Raw genomic sequence first — 26,486 nt, forward strand, 5'->3', positions numbered from 1 at the left:
GTATTTTCATTAAGTTGGCTTGTGAGAGCCAACTTACTGATATTGTACCTAAACTTATTATTATTATTATAAATATTATCTTAAATTATTTTATACACTATTGATATTCAGACATATATGATAGGGACATGGAAATATTCTGCATTGTGGAAGTAACCCATTTAAGAATCAACCTTAAAATGTTCTCTTTGCACTTCTCTCTGTCCCTTCTCTCAATATTTATTCTTCTCGCTTTCACTCACAGGTGATAAATATGGAAATGTAATTCATCTGTATGAGAGGGATTGCTCTATCCAGAGGAGACATCAGAAAGTGGTAGAGATCGCTCCTGCTGCCCAGCTCGACTCTCACCTCAGAGACAGACTGACCTCAGACGCGGTCAACCTGGCCAAACAGGTACAGTACTGAATTCAAATGACTGACATTCATTATACAACCTGTGTGACCACAGCTTTCACACATACTGTAAATTTCTCTTAGCAACATATTGGCATGCCCTTCAAGAACTTTCCTCTATACGGTGTGAGTCAATCAACTCAAGGTTATAATACCATCTCTTATTTCATTATCCCTGCTCACACGCTCACACACACCATCAAGGGATGTCCACCCAGGCACAGATTTCTCTCAACTACAGTGTTGTATGTGTGTAGTGAATGATTAACATATGGTGCTAGTTCTCAGTGCTGCTCTGTCAAAAGAATCAGTCACAGAGGAAGGTAGGTTTTATTTATTGATGTGTTTAGCAGAGGCTGATAAATGGAGATTAAAGCAATATTTTACCTCTTTTTCATCTGTTGATGATTAGTAACAAAGTTTTTATTTTGATAGCTTGTATTTTGATAGCTACATCTGTGCGATTATTCATGGACAGTGTACAAGTCTGATGGCACATTGTAAATCTGGCATTTTGCTTAGTAAATATTTAATTGAATTTAAATTAATTAAAATAATTTAATTGTGGTCTGAGACTTTTGGGCCTCACTGAGGAAAAATTAACAAACTATATGAGAAAACAATTGTCAGTAATAAATAGATATATTTAGAATGATTATAGAAATAAATGGATGACCAAAACGACAACATTTTTGTTGAACACAGATGTAACAACCCTATGCAGTATGTATTGCGAAAGTGCGACAAAATAAGCAACATAATACCACATTACTTTTGAGATGGCGTGGATGAAAATAAGAAGAATGACAGAGCTAAGCATGATGTAGAGATATTTTGGCTAATGCAATTAGACACTCAAGTTGAGTGTTTTGATGTCAGAACGTTTCAATGGAAAATCAGTAGTCTGAATGAGAAAAAAAAAAATAAAGAGGAGAGGGAAACCCTCCTGGTGCATGCTGGGAAAGTGTAGAGAGATTAATCTGTGTTGATCTGCCTGCTCTGTTAAAACTGAGTACAAGCTTGCGCGCACACACACACACACACACACACACACACACACACACACACACACACACACACACACACACACACACACACACACACACACACACACACACACACATACGTTTGGTTCGCTATCTTTGTGGGGACTCTCCATAGACGTAATGGTTTTTATACTGTACAAACTGTATATTCTATCCCCTTAAACTAACACTACCCATAAACCTACCCATCACAGAAAACTATAAGTATTTTTTTGGCAAATTTATAAGCTTGTTTCCTCATGGGGACCTCAATTTAGGTCCCCACGGTGACATAAGTCCCCACGAGTCAGTGTGCATTCTGGTACACACACACACACACACACACACACACACACACACACACACACACACACACACACACACACACACACACACACACACACACACACACACACACACACACACACACACACACACACACACACACACACACACACACACACACACTTTTTTAGATATCTCCTCTGACCTTAGAGTTAGTAACAGAAGGATTACGGATTTGGAGAGATAGACTCGCCACCCAGTGATTACAAGGTGTGTACGTGAGCACCAATTCCCATCTGTTGATAAACCACATGCTGTCAGTTTTGATAAGTCACTTGCCCCTGTAGGAGTCAAATTTGTATGTTTTTGAAATGATATTAGTGATGCTGGCAGTAGCTGAGAAAAGGTGAAGAGAGAGGGGGAAAGAGCGACCATCCAGGCAAGAGAGAGAGAGAGCAAGAGATGACAGATAAAGATGGAGAGAGAGGATAAATCAATATTGGGCAGGTGCAGCAGACAGGATGGGTTTATTGTTCTATTTTTTGGCTTGATGAAACTTGGCAAGCTGTTGCTTGTTCTCAGTCCCTATCATTTTATTGTACAATTTGTAATGTAGGTACATTTACAACAGGTGGCAGTATTTCATTCATACATTTCAGGCCCACCCCCAAGTGTTCGTCTGGATTGTTTTGAAAACTGAAAATTTGTCCACCTTAAATGACCCAGTAATTACTTTTTGTACTTGTATTCTTCAAAGTAAGCAAGTTCTCATTTATACCGCGAGCTAACAACACAAGCTAATTAAATGTGTAGTGCGACTGCTGAGAGCTTTCACAATTAAGATTTCACTGTTTTCATTCATTATCTTCACAAGGTTATAGGCCTGTATTAACCTCTGATTGTTTCAAATTAGAAATCCAGTTTTTGTCTCTACTGTTCTCAGATTAGAGTATAAGTATTCTGTGCTTGTATTTTAACATCTTTGGAGGTATACCAACACTTGGTTGTGTATGTTTGGCAAGTGTAATAGCCTACTGTGCTCAGGTTACACAGGTGTTTAAGGGCTTTATTGGATGGTCACATGATCGCGATGTGAAAGCAAATACTTTTGATAGTGGCACCACTGGATAGAAAAAAGAGAAAATCAATCAATCTTGGAGACAGGTGAGACTCTGGAAGCATAGATGAGACAAAATTGAAAAAATAAAATAAAAAATAAAATAGTAAACAGGTTTTGTTGCTGGTTCATAAGAACTATAGGCATATGACAGCTTTGGAATGTGACTGATGGATATTTGTGAGCTCAGTTTCTTCCCGCTTTCAGGGGCGAGTCTTATTCTAACAATGTCCATGTTTTGGACTTTGGTTGGGCATGGTAGACTATTACCATGCAGTTCTTTGTTTTGTACATCTTTGCCTTTTCTGTTTTTCTGTGTTCTCGTTTATGTATAGTGACCAATCAAGCTGCGTTTAGATCCTAAAACCTAAAGACTACTTTAGCTTTCATCCTCACACCCGTGAAATACAGAGAGACAAAATTGTCCAATTGCAGTGTTTTGTGTTATTGATTTCAATTATTAAAGGGATAGATCACCCCAAAATGAATATTCTATTATCGTTTAGTCACCCTCATGTTGTTTCAACCCTGCATGACAGACTTTCTTCTGTAGAAAGATATTTTGAAGAATGATCAAACCACACTGGACCCCATTGACTTTTATTGTATATAAAACAGACATTTTTCAAAATGTATTCTCTGAGAATTTTAAGTTAGAGCAGCCAAAGACTGGTTTAGACCACAGTTATTGTACTCTAAAAATGTTTAAATATTGGGTGATAAATCAGTCTGCTGATAGTCCTGTGCCAGTTTTTATACACCTGTGCAGAGAGGTTTGTTGGTCCCACATCGCTTTGATGATTTCAGGAATTCCTGTTTCTGGATGGAATAATCCACTAAGACAAGGTTGAACTCATGACCCTGGATTTAGGTAGCGGCCCCATTATTTCAAAATCTCTATTGTTGGCAGTCTTAATAGGGTTTTTTTTACCCACAAAACCCCTAAAATCCCACAACTATTGCACTTGCCTTGCCAGTAGAATTGATCTGTAGAGCTCTGGTAAAGCTCTCTAGCTCCATTACAGTCTCTGTTTTGGATTGTAGCCCAACCAGCAGCTTTCTTTATTCTCCTGGCCTTCATGACATGAAATGTAAGCCATATATGATAATTTTGTACTAATTTGATAATAAATTATACTCGCCCTCTTGGTCGGTCTCCATTGCTGAGAGTGCTGGTTGAGCATGAGTGGGGGTTTTTTTGTCTGTGGAAAAAGCTTTACTTTACATTCACTGTCTTATCTATTACTGAGCCAGTAACAGCTGATGGAATTCAGGAGGGTCTGATCCTAATAGGAATAGCATGACATGCTGAGGTTCTCCTCAGTCTACGCCGTTCCCTCGGCTCTTTCTCTCCTGTGTAATCATTAGCCCTCACCTGAGTAGCCTCGCAAGCTCTAGGACCTTGACAAGATGGTCGGTGTCCTGGGGGTCTTGCAGGCTAAAGACATGCTGTTTTTGACATGACCGAGAATGGATGTCTGACACCTTTTCTGTCGTCTGGCAAAAGGAAAGACATGTATTAGGCCTAAATAATCCCTCCATTGTTACTCACCAGACTGAGATGTCAGTAGGAATCGACTAGCCAGAGGAAGCACTGGATCTTTTCCCAAAGGACTGGCTGACAAATCCATATATTTTATTTATTTATATATTTTATACACTGCCGTTCAAATGTTTGGAGTGAGTACATTTTTAAAATGTTTTTCAGAGAAGTTTTTTATGCTCACCGAGGCTGCATTTATTTGATCAAAAATTGAGTAAAAAGGAAATATTTTGAAATATAATTACAATTAAAATAACTATTTACAATTTTAATTTAATTTAAAAAGTGATTTATGCGCTAAAGCTTAATGTTTTAGCAGCCATTACTCCTGTCTTCGGTGTGACATGATCCTTCAGAAAGAAGATTTGGTGCTCAAGAAACTTAAAAAAAAAAATATTATTATCAATGTTGAAAACAGCTGTGCTTGTTAATATTTTTGTGGTAACTGTGATTTTTTTTAACCTGGATTATTTGATAAATAAAAAGTTCATAAGATCAGCATTTATTTGAAATAAAAGTATTTATGCTTGTACTGTCACATTTGATCAATTTTAGCATCCCTGTTGAGTAAAAGCATTACATTATTTAGAAAAAATCTCACTGACCCCAAACATTTGAAGGGTAGTATATATGTATATGTACACCTTGCTAGTACTAAGTTTGGACCCTTTTTGCCTTCAGAACTGCATTAATTATTCGTGGCATAGATTCAACAAGGTGCTGGAAACATTCCTCAGAGATTTTGGTCCATATTATTGACTTGTATATGTATAGCATCACGCAGTTGCTGCAAATTTGTCGGCTGCACATTCATGATGCAAATCTCCAGTTCCACCACATCCCAAATGTGCTCTAAATTGGATTGAGATCTGGTGACTGTGGAGGCCATTTGAGTTTAGTAAACTCATTGTCATGTTCAAGAAACCAGTTTGAGATTATTTTGAGCTTTGTGACATGGCATGTTATCCTGCTGGAAGTAGCCATCAGAAGATGGGTACACTGTAGTCGTAAAGGGATGGACATGGTCAGCAACAATACTCAGGTAGGCTGCGGCGTTTAAGCGATGCTCAATTGGTACTAAGGGGCCCAAAGTAAAATATCCCATACACCATTACACCACCAGCAGCAGCCTGAACCGTTGATACAAGGCAGGACGGATCCATGCTGGTTTCATGTTGTTTACTTCAAATTCTGACCCTACCGCCTGAATGTTGCTAACCTGGTCTGGGAACCACATTTTCTCGTATTTGAGGGGTGGTTTACGAATGCCCAGAGTCGTTTATTGGGTGCTAAGAATGTCTATCAAATGCGCCTGTACGTAGCTCATAGCCAATCGTTTCAATTATACCAGATGACGTATGTAGAGCGACAGAAATTAGACGAGGAAGACGACGATGGGTCAGAGATTTATGTGTACACAATGGCGTGTATCTAACGGCCGTTTCACACCGCATGCGTGAGCGGCGCGTATTTTTTTCGCCGTGCATGTTAATCAATGAGTCTATTTGCACCGGGAGCAGGAGCAGCGCGTGAGCGTCGAGCAGGAGCGTCGCGTGAGCAGCAGTGAAGCGGGGGTTTCGCTGTTGAATCTGTTTTTGCTGCTCTGCTCACGCTCAATTAAAGTGAAAGCACACTTTTGATGGACAAAAATAAATATGATTTCACACAAAAAGTGCCCAAAATGCACAGAATAGTCATGTCTAGTGAGTTTTAACAAGTATTTGAGTAGGCAAATAAAAGAAAAGACTCAAAAATATTTATAGAAGATTTAGGCTACCCGGTAAAAACTTGTTTTTAATTATTCAGTTTGGGTGAAAGTTGTGTATTATATATAAAAAAAAAAACTAAAGTAAACTAGCCAGAAAATATTATATATAAACTAGGGGTGTGCAAAAAAATCGATTCCGCTGGTCAAACTGTGCAGCCTCTCTGCTCAACCCGTAAATAAATGCATCGATCCACAGATCTTATGTTTGAGTTCTGTAGATCTTTTTCCAAGCGTGTCAGAGGTTACGGGTTCTAAACCGCACTCGTATAGTTTTTTCTCTCTCATCAAAACCGAATATGTTCATCATGTTTGTGAGCATTTTATTTTGTGATTTCACCGGAGTCTCCACAACGGCGATAGATTGAAGCGCGCGTCCGAGTGAAGACTGCGCGAGCCACAGAGAACACTGTATCCATGACACATAGCAGCGGCAACGAGCGCGCAGCTTGATTTCAAAAACAACAGATCTCTTATTTAATAGCGAACTAAATGAATGCTCTGCTAGTTAACTGGAGATACCCGCAAATTACGCTTATGTAATTTGCAAAAACTGTGCCACTGTTCGTCCGACTGTTTTTACTGTACTTTATTTTTTATTCTAAACTGTTTTAATTATTCTTATTTGTTTTGATTATTTTATTTTCTCCTATGTAAAACACTTTGAATTACCATTGTGTATGAAATGTGCTATATAAATAAACTTGCCTTGCCTTGCCTATGAACGACTTCACTGGATCTAAACAAATCAATCTAACCATAGATGTTACCAGTAGCGGTGGCTTTTTTAAATCTATTTAAAATAATTTCGCAAGGGTTCTATGACATTAGTATATATTTTTAGGAAGTTCAATGTGCCCCAGTCGAGTTCACATTTCAACAGTCAACCTGGTAGCTGAAGTAGTCCTTAAACCACATTTAGCATAATTGTTTGTTTGATCTGACTAGCACTTTAAAGCTAAATGTAAAAGCTTTTTTATTTAAGTTTTATTTTAAACTTGAATTAAATGTAAGCTGGCCAAAGCTTGGCACTTTGCACTTTTTAGTTGCAGAAGTTTTTATTTTTGTATGAAGACATAAAGTAATATCAATTAATTTGTTGTGTTTTTTTCTTCTTTTAAATTGTGTCTACTGCAATCAATCACACAGGAAAAAGTAAACTACATTTATATACTGCGAATCGTTTTTTGAATCGAGAATCGTTTTTTAATCGAATCTTGAGACAAAAAATCGGTATCGAATCGTGACATTTTCTGAATCGTGCACCCCTAATATAAACGTTCTTTTAGTAAGCAATAAGGTACGAGAGGCTGTGCTGTATCGTGAATAAGTAACGGCTGGAGGGCGTTCTGCAACCCCTTCAGCCGTTACTTATTCACGATACAGCACTTGCCTCGAGTACCTTATTGCTTTTATAAAACGGTTGCCACACAATAAAAATATTAAAGCCGAAAAATATGTATCTATGCAACTTTCATGAAGTAAAATCACTAAAAGCCTGCCTTCCGCTGGAAAAAATAGTCCCGGAACGTGAACAGCAACAGAAGTTACATATATTATTTCGCCAATAGATGGCGGCAAAGACTGTCTTTATGAGTGAGTGAGTGAGTGAGTGAGTGAGTCTGTAGAGAAGGCTTTTGAAAGGACTCGAACTTGTGATCACGGAGAAGACAGACGCAACTGACAGATGACTAACGTTATGCACGGAAAACCCCATGACTGTTAAAAGGACAAAATATGCAGCAGACATTCAAACGCATTTTTTTATTATGAATATAGGACTGACCTGAAGGAAAATGCTACGTCTACTGTAAATGCAGGTACACTCGCTTACTCGATCTCTCACAATGCTCTGCTCTAGCTTTAAATGAACAATATCAATGAGATGAAACATCTGTTTAAGTTGCTAAGAGTGGTTGCTAGGGGTGTTGTGTAGTGATACATAGAACCGTTGGGTGAAGCGGTCATAGCCGTGTTTTATCGTGAATAAAGCACAGCTATTGACCAATCAGAATCAAGGATTGGAACTAACCGTTTTATAAGTTTATGTAACACACAGACACAGTGTTGCCAACTTAGCGCCTTTGTCGCTATTTTTAGCGACTTTTCAGACCCCTTTAGTGACATTTTTTCCAAAAAGCGACTAGCGACAAATTTAGTGACTTTTTGGACAAACCTCAGTAACCTCCAAATATTGCTAGTACTAGTGTCCTGCGAGCGCGAGGTCTTGCTTTCTCCCTGCCGTCACTCTCTAGCTGCGTCTCCCCTGTTCAGTGACTGGCTGAGAGGAGCGCACAGCTGCTGACAGACGCGAATGAGCAGTGTTTTTCCATGGACTTATCACTTATCTGCTTTTCTTTTGTTTTATATTAAAAGAATTTAGTTTGACCATTTTAATTTCTTTTCTTTTCTTGTGCTTATTACTTAATACTCACTATAACATAGCTTTAGTTCATCCAGTTCCCTTACTCTCTCAATTCAGATAATTTTCCACATAAAAAATGTAGTCATTCACTATATCATAGCTACTCGTTCTATTGTCTGACAAAAAAAATAGGAAATGAGAATGCTTTATTTGAAATTCGGCTATATTATATTATATTATATTATATTATATTATATTATATTAAACGAAGCATTATTTAGAGAGAAAGCACATTAGGAAGACAGAACGCAAATACGACGCGGTGACGTCAAGAATATGCTAATTGACGTATGACGTCATCTAGCGACATTTAGCGACTTTTAGGGAAGGCGTTAGCTACTTTCCTTTGAAAATAGTTGGCAACACTGCACAGACAGCTACATAGGCTAGCACAACCCAAATCAAACCCGAGTGTGTGGTTTATTTGTGTGTTTTGTTTTTTATCCGCGGAGTTGCAGTCTTGTAAACATATCGAAAGTATGACTGAAACTAATAGATTGGAGCCATTTTCTGTGTTGTTTTGTTGTTTAACATATGCTAATGTTGTACACCTCCCCATTACAAACTTTCAAGACTATCAATGTTATAAATGACAAATGTATAGTTGTCTTTGTAAAGAATTGCTCGCTTATGTAGCTTTGGAGCCGCTGCTGTGACACTGTACAAACGCTTCCAGTGTGAATACTCTCGCGCGTCCGCAGCTGCAGTGACGATGTAGTTACGGTGAAGCGCTGCTCAAGTGCCGCTCACGCTTGCGGTGTGAAACCTATGTGTGAAAAGGCTGCATCGAAAGGTAACTTCGCGTCTGCTGCCATGTTGGATCCATAGGTATAAACAAACTGCTTCGGTGTGTCGCATAGACGTCGTCATCGTCTTGCTGCTCCCTCCCCGTTCTGTGATTGGTTCCCTAGATGAGGCGAAAATTTGGTCCATGGTATCCAGACTACCTAGCAGCGTGAATAAAATCGCGCTGCGGCAAGGTAGTATGGGGAAACCCAGGCTAGAATGTTGCAGCAGAAATCGAGATTCATCAGACCAGGCATCTTTCCAACATTTTCCTCTTTCGCTGCTGTAGCGCTTCTGCTTCAAGGTTCGACGTGCATTCAGAGATGCTCTTCTGCATACCTTGGTTGTAACAAGTGGTTATGCATTGAGTTGCTGCCATGTGATTGGCTGATTAGATATTTGCGTTAATTGCGTGTATTTATATACAGTGGGGAGAACAAGTATTTGATACACTGCCACTTTTGCAGCGTTTCCCACTTACAAAGCATTTAGAAGACGCATGTAATTTTTATCATAGGTACTCTTCAACTGTGAGTGAGGTAATCTAAAACAAAAATCCAGAAAATCACATTGTATGATTTTTAAGTAATTCATTTGCATTGTATTGCATGACATAAGTATTTGATGCATCGGAAAAGCAGACCTTAATATTTGGTACAGAAACCTTTGTTTGCAATTACAGAGATCATACGTTTCCTGTAGTTCTTGACCAGGTTTGCACACACTGCAGCAGGGATTTTGGCCCACTCCTCCATACAGACCTTCTCCATATTCCTTAGGTTTCGAGGCAGTCGCTGGGCAATATGGACTTTCAGCTCCCTCCAAAGATTTTCTATTGGGTTTCTATTGGGCGATTGACCGTCATCTTGAACTTCGTCCATTTTCTAATGATTGCGCCAATTGTTTTTGCCTTCTCACCAAGTTGCTTGCCTATTGTCCTGTAGCCCATCCCAGCCTTGTGCAGGTCTACAATTTTATCCCTGATGTCCTTACACAGCTCTCTGGTCTTGGCCATTGTGGAGAGGTTGGAGTTTGTTTGATTGAGTGTGTGGACAGGTGTCTTTTATACAGGTAACTGTTTCAAACAGGTGCAGTTAATACAGGTAATGAGTGGAGAAGGAGGGCTTCTTAAGGCAAGACACTATGAATAGGGTAATTTTTTTAACTAGCAGATATCACCATGAAAGTTTCCCAGTTGATTACCTACATTAAGCTGAGAAAAAAAACGTATTAGAAGTTTTCTGTAATTTAATGTTTAAATATGCAAATTAGTCATTATCTAATTAAATATGCACTAATTTGCATATATTTTAAAAAACAAAATCTGAGTATTGGATAAAGCCAGGTTAAAAATGATTTTTTCATTGTTCACATATTAGACAGGAAAAAAATTACAGAGGGATTTATGGATATCTACTTTTGTTATCCTGTAAATACTGTCAAAAGCCTTTCGCCATGGTTTTTGGGAATAAAATGTTATATAAATCAGGCTAGGAATAATATATTTACAAATCCCTCTTTAAATGTCTTCATAATATAACTAGGTACAAGACTGGGAAGTTTGGTGTATATAGGTGCTACTGAAGTGGAGATTTGGGACTTGGAGTATGAGAGAAAAGTCATTTTGAAAAAATGGGCTTCAAAGATTTAGCATCAGCCAATGAGATTGCGCATTTAGAGTTAAACCCCCCCTTTTACTTTCACTATTTGTTGCTGATAAAAAGGAAATGATCATATTTGGATCCGACAGCATTGAGAGAGAGCTTTCTAACGGTGTATGTGATGACAAGGGTGCAGGCAGCGATCGCAGAGCAGCGGGAGGATTTAGAACGCCAACTTTTGATGAATTTATGAGAAATCTACAGACGCAAACAGACAAAGTGTATTAAAATAAAGACCTAAATGTGTATTTCTGACTTTCTTTCACCACAAGTCTGAAAGAAGACATTGAAGACAAATATCCCAAAATCTCAAAATTGACCAGTGAAAATTTTTTTTACAGACTTCTACATGCTTTGTAAGTGGGAAAACCTGCAAAATCGGCAGTGTATCAAATACTTGTTCTCCCCACTGTATTTGGTAAATCTTTACTTGAAGGGGTGTGCATAAGACTGACATGACACCTTCATAATCATGACATGACACATGTCATGAATATGAAGGAGGGTTTATGCATGTTTATGACAACTGTCATTAAGTGTCATTCGCTCAATTATGAAATTTTTAATGCAAATATGACATTGTTTGAGATGTCTTTGTTATGACAACTTGACATAAACCAATACATCATAACCTGTCAGTGTCTTGGTAATGACAACTTGACATTATCAAGACATTATCATGCACACCCCTTCAAGTAAAGTGTAACCATATATTTTTTAATAAGACTCTATTTTTTGGTAATGAGAGCTTCATCCTTTTAATTGCTTCCGTGTCTTAATTATGTCTGAAATGCATCATTTAACCTGTTAAGCTTCAAGCCCATTTTTGAAAAATCCCCAGATATGGCATTCCCAAACTGAAACAGATACAGTTCATGAACCCTTTGTACTAAAAGCACAAGTAAGATCTCATTTGAAAGCTGACACCTGGAAGTTTATTGTAAATGTAGAATTAATTATTATCATAATGAAAAAAATAGTTATAAATAGCTTCAAAGTTTTGTAAAGTTATTATACATTTATTTTTATGAAACATCTTCATGAAAATAAAATTGAAGTTGGCATTGTAGCAATCTAGAAATGCACTGCAGCTAAAGCCACATGTCTGGCCATGTTATATTTAAAATTTGAAGATGATAAGTCTAAAACTCTGTATTTAGTTCAATGTTTTTCAAGATCATGTCATATGACTTTATTTTGATTAGACTGGTGTTTATTGTTTTCTTATAAGCATCTATTCAGTCTATTGCCTCTATTGTTTTGTGATGCAAAAACGAGCCCCATTCAGTCTCAGTCTCCCCTGCACATATTCACACCTCTCCAGCCAGTTTATTGCTCTAAATATGCTTTTCTTTTGTCTGCATTATAATCACTAACGACTAGCAATTCACACTGTTTCAATCCCTCATTTATTTTATAAAAGTTCTCACTTCACAGTGAAACTGTATCAAATGCCCTTTTTGAAAAACGAAACATTTCAGTAAGCATTCTTATTTAGAAAAAAATCATAAAAATTACACCGAAGTAAGGTAGCAGGTGCTCCGTACTAGCTAGCATGTTAGCTTAGCACACCATCAATACACGACAATTTATGAGAATAAAACTATGTTTGTTCTCCAAACTTACTTTATAGCGCAAGTCGAGTGTTTTAAATAACTTTCTGTAATCTGATTTGGCTTCAGATAAAAAAATCAGATAGAAAATATATTATTTTATTGTATTCTGCACAATTTGAAAGTCTATCTCGATTAGCATTACATTATACATATAATCAATTATTATGAAAATACCTGACATGACTCGAAGAACACAGGTAAATCAAATATCATTGCAATCATGTTTATTGTCTTCAAAACATCTTTATCTGCACTTTACAGCGATCTCGGATAGCTTTGTTGTGGCAGGACTTCCTGAATGTCACATGATTATGGCTCTTCTTCATGTGATCCATATATTATGGACTTCTGTTCAAACAGCGCCCTCACTTTCAGGATGAATTGATAACACAGTACAGAGTATACAGCGCTCAAAATGATTACATCGACGCATTTGGGTATAAATTCAATAAATATTATTCCTGTCTATAGAAGTCTAATGTAAAGCTATGAGAATCTATCAATATTTCTCCAAATCTGCACATGTTTGAGCTAAAAGCCCTGAGGGACGTTGTTTTGTCAAGCGCTGTCATGACGATCGCACGGGAGTTTTTTTCTGAATGAGACCGGCTGAGGCTCATAATTCATATTAAAGGTAACGACTCATTTTTTAATTTCATAACTCCTGACACAAATTAAGACATAACTGTCACTATAAGTTTCTCAGAATACAATAGTGGTCAAATACTGAATCTTGAGTCTTATATCTTTTTAATGATGTATAGTTTGTCAAGGTATAACATTAAATCTGATAGTATATTTGAACTAAATAAATAAAAAAACGCTTCAGTGCGCCGACGCTCTGGAGACGGTTAATGCGTTAAAACACTGTGTACATTTGTCTTGTGAGCTTTTGAGCAAGCAACAGTGCATAGTTAATTCTCAAGGATTCTGAAGGGACAGTTTACTTTGTTACAGAACTTTAACAAATTGCAGCAACAACAATTTAAAAAGAACATGTGGACATTAATCTTAAAACTGTTCATTTTATAACCTGTAACTAAATTAAATGGGGCTAGACTGAACAAGAGAGTGAGGATATAGTAAAAAAGAAATGCGTCCTTTAAAAAAAGTAGAAAACATCGGTGGGGTGGAAACAGCAGTGAGGAGACAGTCAGTACTGTACTGTGAAGGACGTTCCCTTGGTTGCAAAATAAACACACATTTTGTGGCATCGCACGCACACAGGCCTGAGGCTCCCACTGTATACCATGTGGAGTTGCGCTCTGCTGTTGATGGCCAGAACTGTTGAATTGATTTATTACTTCTGGCTGCTGTTGTTGACATGGCTGAAATCTAAATGGCTACAGCCGGCTGGCAATGTAAGCACTTTAAAGGCCACCGTAAGTCATTTGTCCTCGCTCTCACACAGCTTTATTTTATTTTCAATGAAATTTCCATCTGACAGTCTTGTGGTCTGTGCTCAAAAAGATTGAATTCTGAGATTAAGCCAGTGGTATCAGAATCTCTTTGTGTTTGAAAGAAAAGGCCCATTGTCACTTCCCTTTGCTTCCTGCACTCCGTAGATTCACACCTCTCTCTGTGTCCATCCAAACGCCCCGCGCTAAATAAAACGCTAAGTGCACTTAACCTTTCATAAACAGCAGAAACCGAGGGATAAACAACAGAATAGCCGGCAGCTTGCTGTCATCAGCAGTTTGAATTGCTCAGTGTCTGTGCTGTTGGTTGATATTTCTCGCTCTTTTTTGGTCTTTCTTTCAGGGGTTTGTATGCAACGCATGTGATTCAAACATAAATTTGCACATTTTAAAGGAACGGGGAGTACAAAAGCTCTGTTGACAGATGCAGTTAACACACCACATGTGGCATACTGTGTAATTTAGACTTCGAATGAAGATTTGTTACTGCACATGAGCTATTTGCATACATTTGGCTTGAACATCCAGTTTAAAGCCCTGCTTATCTGATGCGTATGTGTCTGAATTAGAGTCAGGGTGATCGCCGATTTTGTAAATGTGATCAAAAACATGTCCTCCCCTTCTTTCTCTCTTGATATCACTGTCTCTCCCGCTCGCAGATTTGAAATGCAAATAGTTATTTGATGACAATGAATTTTGCAGCTTAAAGCTATTAACATGAGGTGATTGACTATAGCAAGCATAATTCATGAATAAATCTTCAAGGAAGGATTACAGATAAAACCAGCTCATCAAATAACACAGAAGCCTGAGATAACCCGATTCTATCATTCTCTTCTCACATCTCACCTCTCTACTCCCTACAGAGAAATACAAACCATTCTTCAGCATACTGCAGTCTTTCTCATTCTCTGCTTGCTCTTCCCTAAGGCTGTGTGGAGTGCTGCAAAGTGGGTGTTGCGCAAATGACTGCCAGATCTCACTGAAACAGACGGGCCGCTGGTGTTATAAACGCCAGCCTTTTGTAGGGACCCTGTCCTAAAGGCTCGGAGCGAGCAGTTGACCTGCACTCAAACAAACACATATAGGATAGGCTGTTAAGGGATACATTTCTCCATTCTCCATAAACCCACATGAATCTAGGACAGACTTATTACACGCTCATGTATGCTACATAGGCCTGCATGGCATAGATAACTGTAGTGCTTCTTATGTAAAGTTTCCTAGACACTAGGATCAAGAACTGCTTTTTTGCTCTAATTTTTAACTGGAATGGTTTTAAATGAGCACCGAATTCAAATGACCAATAAACTTTACTGACACTGTTTACCAAAGACAAAGAGTATAGAAGTACTTCTATACTCTTTGCCAAAGATATATATAAAACGGTTAGTTCCAATCCTTGATTCTGATTGGTCAATAGCTGTGCTTTATTCACGATAAAACACGGCTATGACCGCTTCACCCAACGGTTCTATGTATCACTACACAACACCCCTAGTAACCACTCTTGGCAACTTGCAACTTGGCAAACACATGTTTGATCTCATTGATATTTTTCATTGTATAGTAGAGTATTGTGAGAGATCGAGTAAGCGAGTGTACCTGCATTTACAGTAGACATAGCATTTTCCTTCAGGTCAGTCCTATATTCATAATAAAAAAATCAGTTTGAATGTCCGCTGCGATATCTTGTCCTTTTAACTGTTAAGGGGTTTTCCCAAGGGGGTAATCCATCAGCCGGAAACTGAAGCTACGCTGGGCGCCGCCATTGGTTAGCAAACCATCACCTGCTGTTAGCATTCCATTGACTCCCATTCATTTTGCCGTCACTTTGACAGAGAATAACTTTACATCTGAGTCGTTTAAAGACTCCATTTGTCCATTGTTTATTTCTAAAGAGGCACGACAATGTATAAAAGGCTCTGTTATCTTGTATCTTATGTTATGGCCCCGTAGAAGCAGTTTTTGTAAAAATAGGCTAACGATTGTGTCATAACCACGCGACTCTCTGTCGCACAGTAGAGAAATTACCGTATAGACAGGAGGAGAAGCTCGCAGGTAATCGGGGGGACGTGGAGGCATAAAGCCAAGGGAGAAGCCCATAGAGAGTCATAAAGTTGCTCCTGCTGCTAGCTCATGGACAGCTAATACTCACAATCTCCGGCTCTGCAAGATTCGTAAGGGAATGATTCAGATTCCTCTTGGCACAACTACTAGAAGACTTACAACTGTCAGTCAGGTTGCTCACGTCACATCTACGTCGTCAAGCTCAGTTTGAGCCTGCGCAGTGTACGCTCAGCCATCAGGAAGTGAGTGCTTCTAATTGACTTCACTTTTCTCCGTTGAGAAAGACTTTTAGTGATTTTACTTCATTAAAGTTGCATAGATACATATTTTTCAGGGACACGCCCCTCCGTCATATTGCATTGGTTTTCATTTCTTGTCCTCAGGGTCGGAGCACTAATCTGTTTATTTTTAAGTTACACATTCTACATTGATTAAAAAAGAAAATCAAATGTGTTTTCAATGGTAGTATTATTTTATACGGAAATCAATTATTTATAATTCAGATGTGAATAAAGTTAGGGTTAACTAAAATTAAGGAAAACAAATATATTGATCTGAAATATAGCAAATTAATTTTAAATTCATTCAGGTACAATTACCAAAAATATCGCAAGGTCTTTTAGTCTTTTTATTAATTTAATTAATAAACTAATTATATAAAACTATTGTCAGTGCACTACAAGTAAACTTGTTCTATGCCTTTATTAATAAAACTTATTTTAAAAATACAAGGCTTAAGACATTTATAAAAATGCCTTCTGCATTTTTGTTTTGCTTTTCACTCCATTGTACCGAACCGTGATGTCTGAAACATGGTATGAACCGAACCGTGACTTCTGTGTACCGTTCCACCCCGAATATATATATATATATATATATATATATATATATATATATATATATATATATATATATATATATATATGATTCATCATTAGCGTCTGTATCTTTGGGCTGCTACACATATGCCGTCCGCCATATTGAAACAGTATAAGTCGGTCAGTGAACATTCGAGAGCAAGTTGACTAAGCAACTGTAGTTAGATGCATGTATGAATATCTATCTGCAATAGACTTCACCAGATGATTTTGCTGAACTAACTCAATACAAAAAGACGAAGGCGTCAGTTGACACATCATTAAAAAGTTACCATAGTAAAGGTAAAAACATTAAAAGTACCATAGTAAAAACATGTAATATTGAGTTAATAAAGTTAAAAACACAAACCAACACATTCTCACCCGTGAAATGTTATCCCATTTCTTTGGGAATTTATATCTCAGTGGTTTCACAACCAGAAGCTGAGCAATGTTGTGGCATCACTGATTCTTACTGTGAGCGATGACACACTAACCGTTCTAAGGTGCCTCACACTGACGTCTCTAGAGTGGTCGAATGTGGGATCTACGTATACACATCTATGGTGTTTACTGCACTACTGAGTGAGCAGTGTAGTGCGATTCACGAATCACTGACTCTTATGAGCCAAATCTTTCTAGTGAATCAAAACATACAGTATAGTACAACCAGTGTAATCAGATTATGAACAAATGACTCTAATGTTCTTTTAAGTGAATCAAAGACATTCAGCATGACCAGTGTAGTCTATTTTCCAACCGAATGACTATTATAAGCAGTTGTTGTGTTTAGTGAATCAAAATCCCTTATGAATCAGCCAGAGAGGTTACTAAATTGATGTAATTTACTTACAGAATCATAAGTTTCTTACGTTTTTCATGTTTTTTTTTTTTTTTCAAAATGAAGCAATAACTGTTAATGTGTCTTGGAGCACTTAAGGCTTTTGTGAGACTTGTGCACTGCAGTTACTGACTGGTTGTTTGTGTGTAGTTAATTGTAGTGGTATACAATTCAGTTTTATTCGATTGAAATCTGAATGATTGGAAACAGACTGCTGAGGGTCAGAAATGCAATAAGAATTATATTTCATTCCGCAAACAGTTCTAAAAGAAACGTTTTGGAATAAAAGATAATTCACTTGAATAATGGAATTATTTTAATGGAGTTGTAATGAAACAGAAGTAGTGACAGATCTTTTCTTTCATGATGTGATGAACATCTGCATATAATGCATTACTGAAATGTTGGTTCTATTTTTTGATTGTTGATTAGATTTTGAGATGTGGCTATTGCATAAAAAAAAAACGAGAAAGATCTGATAGCGATCTTGCCGGCGTGGGTTTAAAGGTTGTATCAGCGATTTCAGGCCCAAAAATAAATGATCACTTTCATCTAATCTTTCCTAACGAATCCGCTAGCTGCCCGCCCCATAAGCAGGCTGTCAAAAAAAAACGGCGTCTCTGTAGGCAGCCTAGGCTCTGAAATCTGCACACAAAAACAAATGTACAACCACTCAAAACCAAAATAAACAGTGTTCCAACCAATCACCGACAGGGGCGGGTTTTGCTCCGACTTCGCGTCCAGCCGTGCACGAGCGCAAAACCTCACAACACCCGCCCCTGTCCGTGATTGGTTGGAACACTGTTTATTTTGGTTTTGAGTGGTGGTTGTACCCATTTGTTTTTGTGTGCAGCTCTCAGAGCCTAGGCTGCCTACAGAGACGCGTTTTTTTGACAGCCTGCTTATAGGGCAGGCAGCTACAGGGTTCTACGCTAAGGTTTTTCCCAAGGAGCACATGTGCTCCTAAATGAAAAAATGTAGGAGCACACAAAGAAATTTTGGAGCGCAGTGAAAAACAGTAACAAGTAATAACAAACTATTTATTATATATACACTACGTGTGTGCTCCTTCTCTTTGTGTTCAACTATAGTGTGAAACCGTCGATTTGATGCAGAAGTATAAATCACACTTTACAATCACTTTAGTAAAACAGAACAAGGGGAACGTGTTGCTCTCAGGAGGAGGCTAGGAGCACATTGGCACACCTGTGCAGTGGACATCTGCATCTTTCCACTGCAGAGGCTCTTTCCACAACATGGAGGAGAAACTTGTTTAGAGTGTATTAGTATTTACTAGTATTAGTATCTACTGTAGATTTAGTCGACTAAAATCTTATTGTATTTCGTCGAATAAAACTAACACAATTCAGATGACTAAAATATAATGGGTTTAGTTCAATTGTAATGCATTAATTTAGAATTTCTCTAAAATGTCCAAACCCATATACTCCCAGAGAAAACATCTATTAACCTGTTAATATGAATGATTGTAAAGTTTGAACATGCAATACAGATACAGATTTAACTACTGTGACTTAAAAAATATCTTAAAATCAAATAAAACCACTTTTCCTAAAGTAGAATAATCTTCTTTTCAATGAATGCTCAAGTAACGAGCAGTGAATGCTTTTCTTTTTTTCTTTTGTTGTTTGATGACACAGACCGCATTAGGTTTATTACCCACGGCCACTTTAAGACATCGGATCATGTCCAATGACTTGCGGATCCAATTGCACTGATGCACATCCGACACACTCAAAACTGTTTAAGACATAACCAACATAGTTTACGTGAATACTCTCCAAAATGGACATTACGACATAATGTTGTGTGTATTAGTCCATTCAGACACGAAAGAGAGCTCAGTTCAGTCCTCGCGCGCTGTGTGTGTGTGTGTGCATGGCTGCGCGCTTCGGGTCGGGTGTGTGCGCAGAAAACCGAACCAAATAGAGCTCTTTTTTTTGCGTCGTCACTCTTATTCAGATCTATGTGTCTGCTCTACTAATTTTCCCAGACATTTACATTTTTTAACGTTTGATGAGATGCAGCGCATGTCAACCCGTGTGCCGCTGTGTAGATCACCACGTTACAGTACAAATATGCGCATCTACCACAAACGCAGGACATCAGTTCTTACTGGATCGTCACTATCTAACATTTTTGTCTAGTTTTTATTTGTTGACGAAAATGTCAATAGATTTTCGTCATAGTTTTTGTCATTCAAAACTAGTTTTTATTTAGTTATCGTCTCGTTTTCGATTATGGTAGGTAGTTACTCGCACATTGTGCTCGTAAATCTTTTTTCCGGTTCGCACGTATCGATTTTTAGGGGCATATGCGAGCAAAATGGTCGCACTGTAGAGCCCTGAGCTAGTGGATCGTTAGGAAGGATTAGATGAATGTGATCATTTATTTTTGGGCCTGAAATCGCTGATACAACCTTTAAGCGGACTAAATGATTGGTGATATCTGACATATGTTGAGAGTTTTACATACGATTTTTAATGAAGCATGCATGTATGAAGTTGTTCACAATGAGACCAATAACATGCATTTAGAAAATAGATTAATTTCATGCTGACTTTACCAGAATTCCTTACAATTACTATTGCAACTAGAAACACATATACTTCTAAACATACACGAACCAACAAATAAACTGGCTTATTCACAGCTCACTGCATATGTACTCTCATCTTCTGTGTGTATATCTATACATTTTCATGCTTGAAGGTGTGTACACTAAACACACTTAGCAACAAATACACTTCTATTCTCTAAGCTCTTAAGCTCTTATAACACCTGATGTGAGCTGCATGCACAAAGTTCTCCGAAAAATGCGTGCACAAACTTTTATATCGCTCTTTTTTTTCTTCCCCCAAGCAATCTAATTGAGCTGTTCATGCAGGAGCTCATATTTAATGCATTTCACAGAGAGATGAGGAGAGACTGGCAGAAATTGTCTTCTGTAGAATGTCCTGCTGGTGTTAACAAGCTTCAGGACTGCACTTATCTGCTGGCTCTTATTTTATATTCTGACTGAGAACATCAATCTTAATTCCATCAGACTGCCAGCAGGGGAATTTTTGAGGGATTTCGTTGATTTTGTCTGGAGTGTGTGTGGAAGGGGTGGTGTTATGCATTTTGTTTGTTTGTTTTTCAGTTTAGCTCGGATGCCTTGGATTATATTCGCTGAAGCTTTGGGGTCTTACTGAGTATTATGGGACATTTGCCATTGTGTTTATTGTTTTGTCTGTGGGCCAGTTTGATGGATTCAGCAAAACTTCAGACTCAAGTTCTTTTTTTTTACAAAGCAAATGAATTGGGAGGGGAAAACGAAGGATGGACATTGGAACACAAAGTGGTAAAGACATGAATACAGAGAAAGGCCATGTTTACACTTGACATTCAAATGTGACCTATATCTTAAGGTTGTTATATGCGCTTTAAAAAGCTTTCATAAAGATCAAGATACGTGTCAAGAAGGTTATGAGAAAAACTGGCTCCGATATCAGCAAATAATAAGGCATTTGAAGACAATGAAATTAAATGTTCAACCTCGTTATTGCAAGGATTTGTTTTAAAAAGAAACCCCAGATTTTCTCAAGAAGACTTGCTATGCACCAGCTCCATTATACTAAATTTTAAATTTAAATTGTGCATGGGCAAAACAGATTAAATCAGTTAGCTGGATATAGAAGCTGCTTGCTGGGAGTAAACGTGCTGTGTTCTGATTGGGTGATGATCAAATCGGCTTGATTGGATCATAAGTTTTGATGTTATTGCAAGTTGTAAACATGAAGATGTGGAAGATAAAGGTGTAGAGCAAAGTATTGTGTTTAGCTTTAGATTTTTACCTGTCATTACAGTTCAGAGATAAAGAAGGGGAGATAAAGTATTTTTCCTCTGGTGATGGGGTGGATGAAAGGTAACAAATAAGGAATGGAAAAAACAACAACGATGAGTCAGATTAATGAGAATGAGATAACATGAAATGAGAAATTTTTACTTCCCGTAAAAACTTTTTACTTTTTAGTTAATTGCTTGTGTTGCCATGACAGCATGCTTTAAAATTCCTAAAGAGTTGTAAAGTAAAGCGAGGATTTACCCCTTCACACATTTACTCATGCAGATTCATTCACTTACTCGCTGTCTCAACTTACTCCCAGACTCATTCACTCGCACACTGAATCACAACATTTATACTACTAAATAGCATAGAATAGTGCATAAGAATGCAAATTGGTATGCACCACTCGCTCACTGACTTTCTATTCACTCGCTTACTCACACACACAAACTCATTTAATCTTCCACTGACTCACTCGTTCACTGATTCACTCACTCGCTCAGTGACAATATCAATCTCTTGCTTAGTGACTCACTCATTTAGTGATTCATTCACAGACTCAATCGCTCACTCACCTGCAGACTCACTCGCACACTGACTCATTCACTCACTGATTCACTCACTGACTCATTCATTCACTCATTTTGCTCACTCACAGACTCATTCATTAATCACGGATTCGTTCTCTCACTGATTCATTCATTAACTGATTCACTCAATGAGTTATTTGCTCACTCACGCACTCTCAGATTCATTCACTCGCATACTGACTCACTCACTCACTCATTGGTTCACTCACTAACTTAATTGCTCACTTGGTCACTCACAGACTAATTCAGTCACGGGCTGACTCACTCACTAATTCACTCACTGACTCCTTTGCTCACTCACTCACTAATTCATTCACTCACTCACTCACTCACTCACTCACTCACTCACTCACTCACTCACTCACTCACTCACTCACTCACTCACTCACTCACTCACTCACTCACTCACTCACTCACTCACTCACTCACTCACTCACTCACTCACTCATTCACCCATCCTGTGACTCAGTCACTCACAGACTGACTCATTCCCTCAGTTCCCTTTTGTATCGAGCTTGTTTTTTATATAGCTTGGTTTGTTTATGACTCTAAATCATTATCAGTGTCTTAGTTCCAACCATATTTCTTTCCTTCCTCTTTGGTCTAATGCTGAATTAATTGAAGGAGGGGATGACCCCAGTGGTTTTCCCAATATTGCGCTTTTGCTCAATGAGCAAGCAGAAAGCTTGATATAGTGCATGAAAGTCCATGTTTAAGTGCTTCTCTAATGTATTCTGAACAGATCTGCTATTGTCTGAAAAATCTATAAACAGTAAAGCGGATCCTCATAATAACAAGTTTTATTTGAACTTGTCTTGTTTATTATACTTTTGTACACTCAGTTAAATAGTTTCATTCGTTCATAACATATAGTGTTCTCTAGATGTCACTAAAGCAGCGAGTTGAGTCTGAGCACAGCTGGAGCTCTGACATACTGCCGGTAATGATCGAACAATGATGTGTGCTAATAACCATAGTGATACTTCTCCTTTTATACTCGTCATGTATTCACATCTGCTGGTGTCTATTCTTATCTTTTGACCCGTTCACTGTCTTTCTCATTAGTCTATTCTGGGTCATATCTGTAGGTGAATTGTCACCATAGCAGCAGCTTGAGAGCCGATTATAATCATGCATGTCACCACAAACACGTCTGATCAAAAAGACACTGATTACGTCTCTCTCTCTCTCCACCCCCCTTACTCTTTTCTTTACCATCTGTCCTTTCTTCCAACCTCTCCTTATGGTACTCTTGTTAAAACCTGCCTATTTGACGCTGCATCATAAAGGAAAGTTTATTGAATTCAGCTGAAAACAAATATTGTGCAGAAACGTCTAATTGCAGGGTAAAAGTAAGTGGCTTTAGTGAAAGGATTAGAAAGAGACAGGTTGGTCTATTGACAGGTCAAGGAGGTCTGTAGTATCTGCAGAAAGCTATCAGTAAGTCTTCCCATTCATCACCGTGACCTGACGGTATATTATAGGGTATATAATGGAAACTGAATTTGATACTTTTATTCAGCAAGGATCCATTAAATTGATCAAAATGACAATACACACACTATAATGTTACGGATTCTTATTCCAAATAAATTTGCTGTTCTTCTGAACTTTCAATTCATCAAAGAATCCTGAAAAAAATATTTCCGTTTCACATTTACCAAAAAATATGAATGAGTACAACAGTTTTCAAGATTTAAAATAAGAAATGTTTTTTTGAGCACCAAATCAGCATATTATAATGATTTCTGGAGGATACTTTTTTGCACACACAAAAAAACCTACTATATATGTGTTTTTAGAGGGTGGCTTTTTTTAGGCTACTGTTATGATTGGCTAACGCCATTGCAAAGTAAACAGCATCAAAGCTCACTTGCTTTTGCACGGAGTACATGTTTTAAAAACATTATTCATTAGGGGTGCAAAAATACATCGTTATATCAAAATATGACGATATGTATCGGTGATTTTAAACTATATGATTCGCGATTACAGTGGTTTTATCCAAGACTCAGCTTACTGTATTTATAAAGTATAATTCAGCTAAAAATGTAAATTCTGTCAGCGTGTATTCACCCTCATGTCATCTCAAACTTATAGACCTTATGCGCCAGAGAAACAAGGGCGTTGCCATCTTTAGAATATTGTCTTTGAACTTCCGTTTTTGCGGTCGCTCTATACACTCACTGGCCACTTTATTAGGTACCCCATGCTAGTAACGGGTTGGACCCCCTTTTGCCTTCAGAACTGCCTCAATTCTTCGTGGCATAGATTCAACAAGGTGCTGGAAGCATTCCTCAGGGAGTTTGGTCCATATTGACATGATGGCATCACACAGTTGCCGCAGATTTGTCGGCTGCACATCCATGATGCGAATCTCCCGTTCCACCACATCCCAAAGATGCTCTATTGGGTTGAGATCTGGTGACTGTGGAGGCCATTTTAGTACAGTGAACTCATTGTCATGTTCAAGAAACCAATTTGAAATGATTAGAGCTTTGTGACATGGTGGAAGTAGCCATCAGAGGATGGGTACATGGTGGCCATAAAGGGATGGACATGGTCAGAAACAATGCTCAGGTAGGCCGTGGCATTTAAACGATGCCCAATTGGCACTAAGGGGCCTAAAGTGTGCCAGGAAAACATCCCCCACACCATTACACCACCACCACCAGCCTGCACAGTGGTAACAATGCATGATGGTTCCATGTTCTCATTCTGTTTACGCCAAATTCTGACTCTAACATCTGAATGTCTCAACAGAAATCGAGACTCATCAGACCAGGCAACATTTTTCCAGTCTTCAACTGTTCAATTTTGGTGAGCTCTTGCAAATTGTAGCCTCTTTTTCCTATTTGTAGTGGAGATGAGTGGTACCCGGTGGAGTCTTCTGCTGTTGTAGCCCATCCGCCTCAAGGTTGTGCGTGTTGTGGCTTCACAAATGCTTTGCTGCATACCTCGGTTGTAACGAGTGGTTATTTCAGTCACTGTTGCCCTTCTATCAGCTCGAACCAGTCTGGCCATTCTCCTCTGACCTCTGGCATCAACAAGGCATTTCCGCCCACAGAACTGCCGCTCACTGGATGTTTTTTCTTTTTCTGACCATTCTCTGTAAACCCTAGAGATGGTTGTGTGTGAAAATCCCAGTAGATTAGCAGTTTCTGAAATACTCAGACCAGCCCTTCTGGCACCAACAATCATGCCACGTTCAAAGTCACTCAAATCAACTTTCTTCCCCATACTGATGCTCGGTTTGAACTGCAGGAGATTGTCTTGACCATGTCTACATGCCTAAATGCACTGAGTTGCCGCCATGTGATTGGCTGCTTAGAAATTAAGTGTTAACGAGCAGTTGGACAGGTGTACCTAATAAAGTGGCCGGTGAGTGTATATCTCTATGGCATCGCTGTCCAGGAGTAATTCGCTTTTCAAGTGGATTTACTTAATGTAAAGTTAACAAAAGTTAGCATTAGGATTGTAATGCTTAAAGCAGATGTCTTAACAAATGTCAGTGGACCGGGAAGTTTTTAAAATGAGCCGTTCATTCATAAATACGCAAGATCACTGTGAAAATACAGACCGGAAGACGGAAGACAAAAGACAACGAGCGCAGTGCTGAAAAGGGGCGGGGCTACATAATGTCTATAAGAACCTATAGAAGAACCTGAGAGATTTCTGTCCCTCCAATTAAAGTCAATTCCCCTAAAACTTAAAAGATCCAAAAAAGGTAATAAGCCAAAGGCATAAAGCCAAAGTCCAAAATCCAAATCCTAGTCTTCTGAAGAGACACGATGGCTTTATATGAATATAACTTTATATTATAAAACTTTGCAGCACTTTGACCATTTATTAAAACCAGTGTGTTAAACTGTTAAAACCTCAAGAAACTCATGTACATGCTATTACAGTTTTTTTCAATCGCTAACAAGCGCTTACCCATACTTCAGATACTTTTTCTAAACTCTTAACACAGACTCACACCTACAAAACACAATTGGCCAAATGGATAATTTTCTTCTCAAAAACACATTTTGTTAAATATATACTAACTCTTCATTTCAAAATAGAACACATCTTTCTCTGCACACACTAACTTTACCAAAACACTGGAAATCTGTCTCAAAATGAAATTATTCTGTCAAAGAATAACACTTGTTTTCACTTCACAAGGTACATGCAGTCAATCAAAGTACACCAGGTTTCAAAATACTGGCTATTGTTGACATTACAAAAACTGCATA

The 26,486-nt window shown here is 38.1% G+C and overlaps 1 protein-coding gene across 1 annotated transcript in view; it reads left to right on the forward strand.

Annotated features, from left to right (window-relative positions):
• LOC130072922 (pyruvate carboxylase, mitochondrial-like) overlaps positions 1-26,486 on the forward strand; it is a 173,771-nt gene that overhangs the window by 16,200 nt on the left and 131,085 nt on the right. The window contains exon 7 of the mRNA XM_056238245.1: positions 245-396. Within this exon, the coding sequence (XP_056094220.1) occupies positions 245-396 (152 nt within the window). The remainder of the gene's footprint in view (positions 1-244; positions 397-26,486) is intronic.

Source organism: Rhinichthys klamathensis, unplaced genomic scaffold, assembly GCF_029890125.1.
Source record: "Rhinichthys klamathensis goyatoka isolate OS25496 unplaced genomic scaffold, OSU_Roscu_1.1 h1tg000512l_1, whole genome shotgun sequence".
Classification (NCBI taxonomy): Eukaryota; Metazoa; Chordata; class Actinopteri; order Cypriniformes; family Leuciscidae; genus Rhinichthys; species Rhinichthys klamathensis.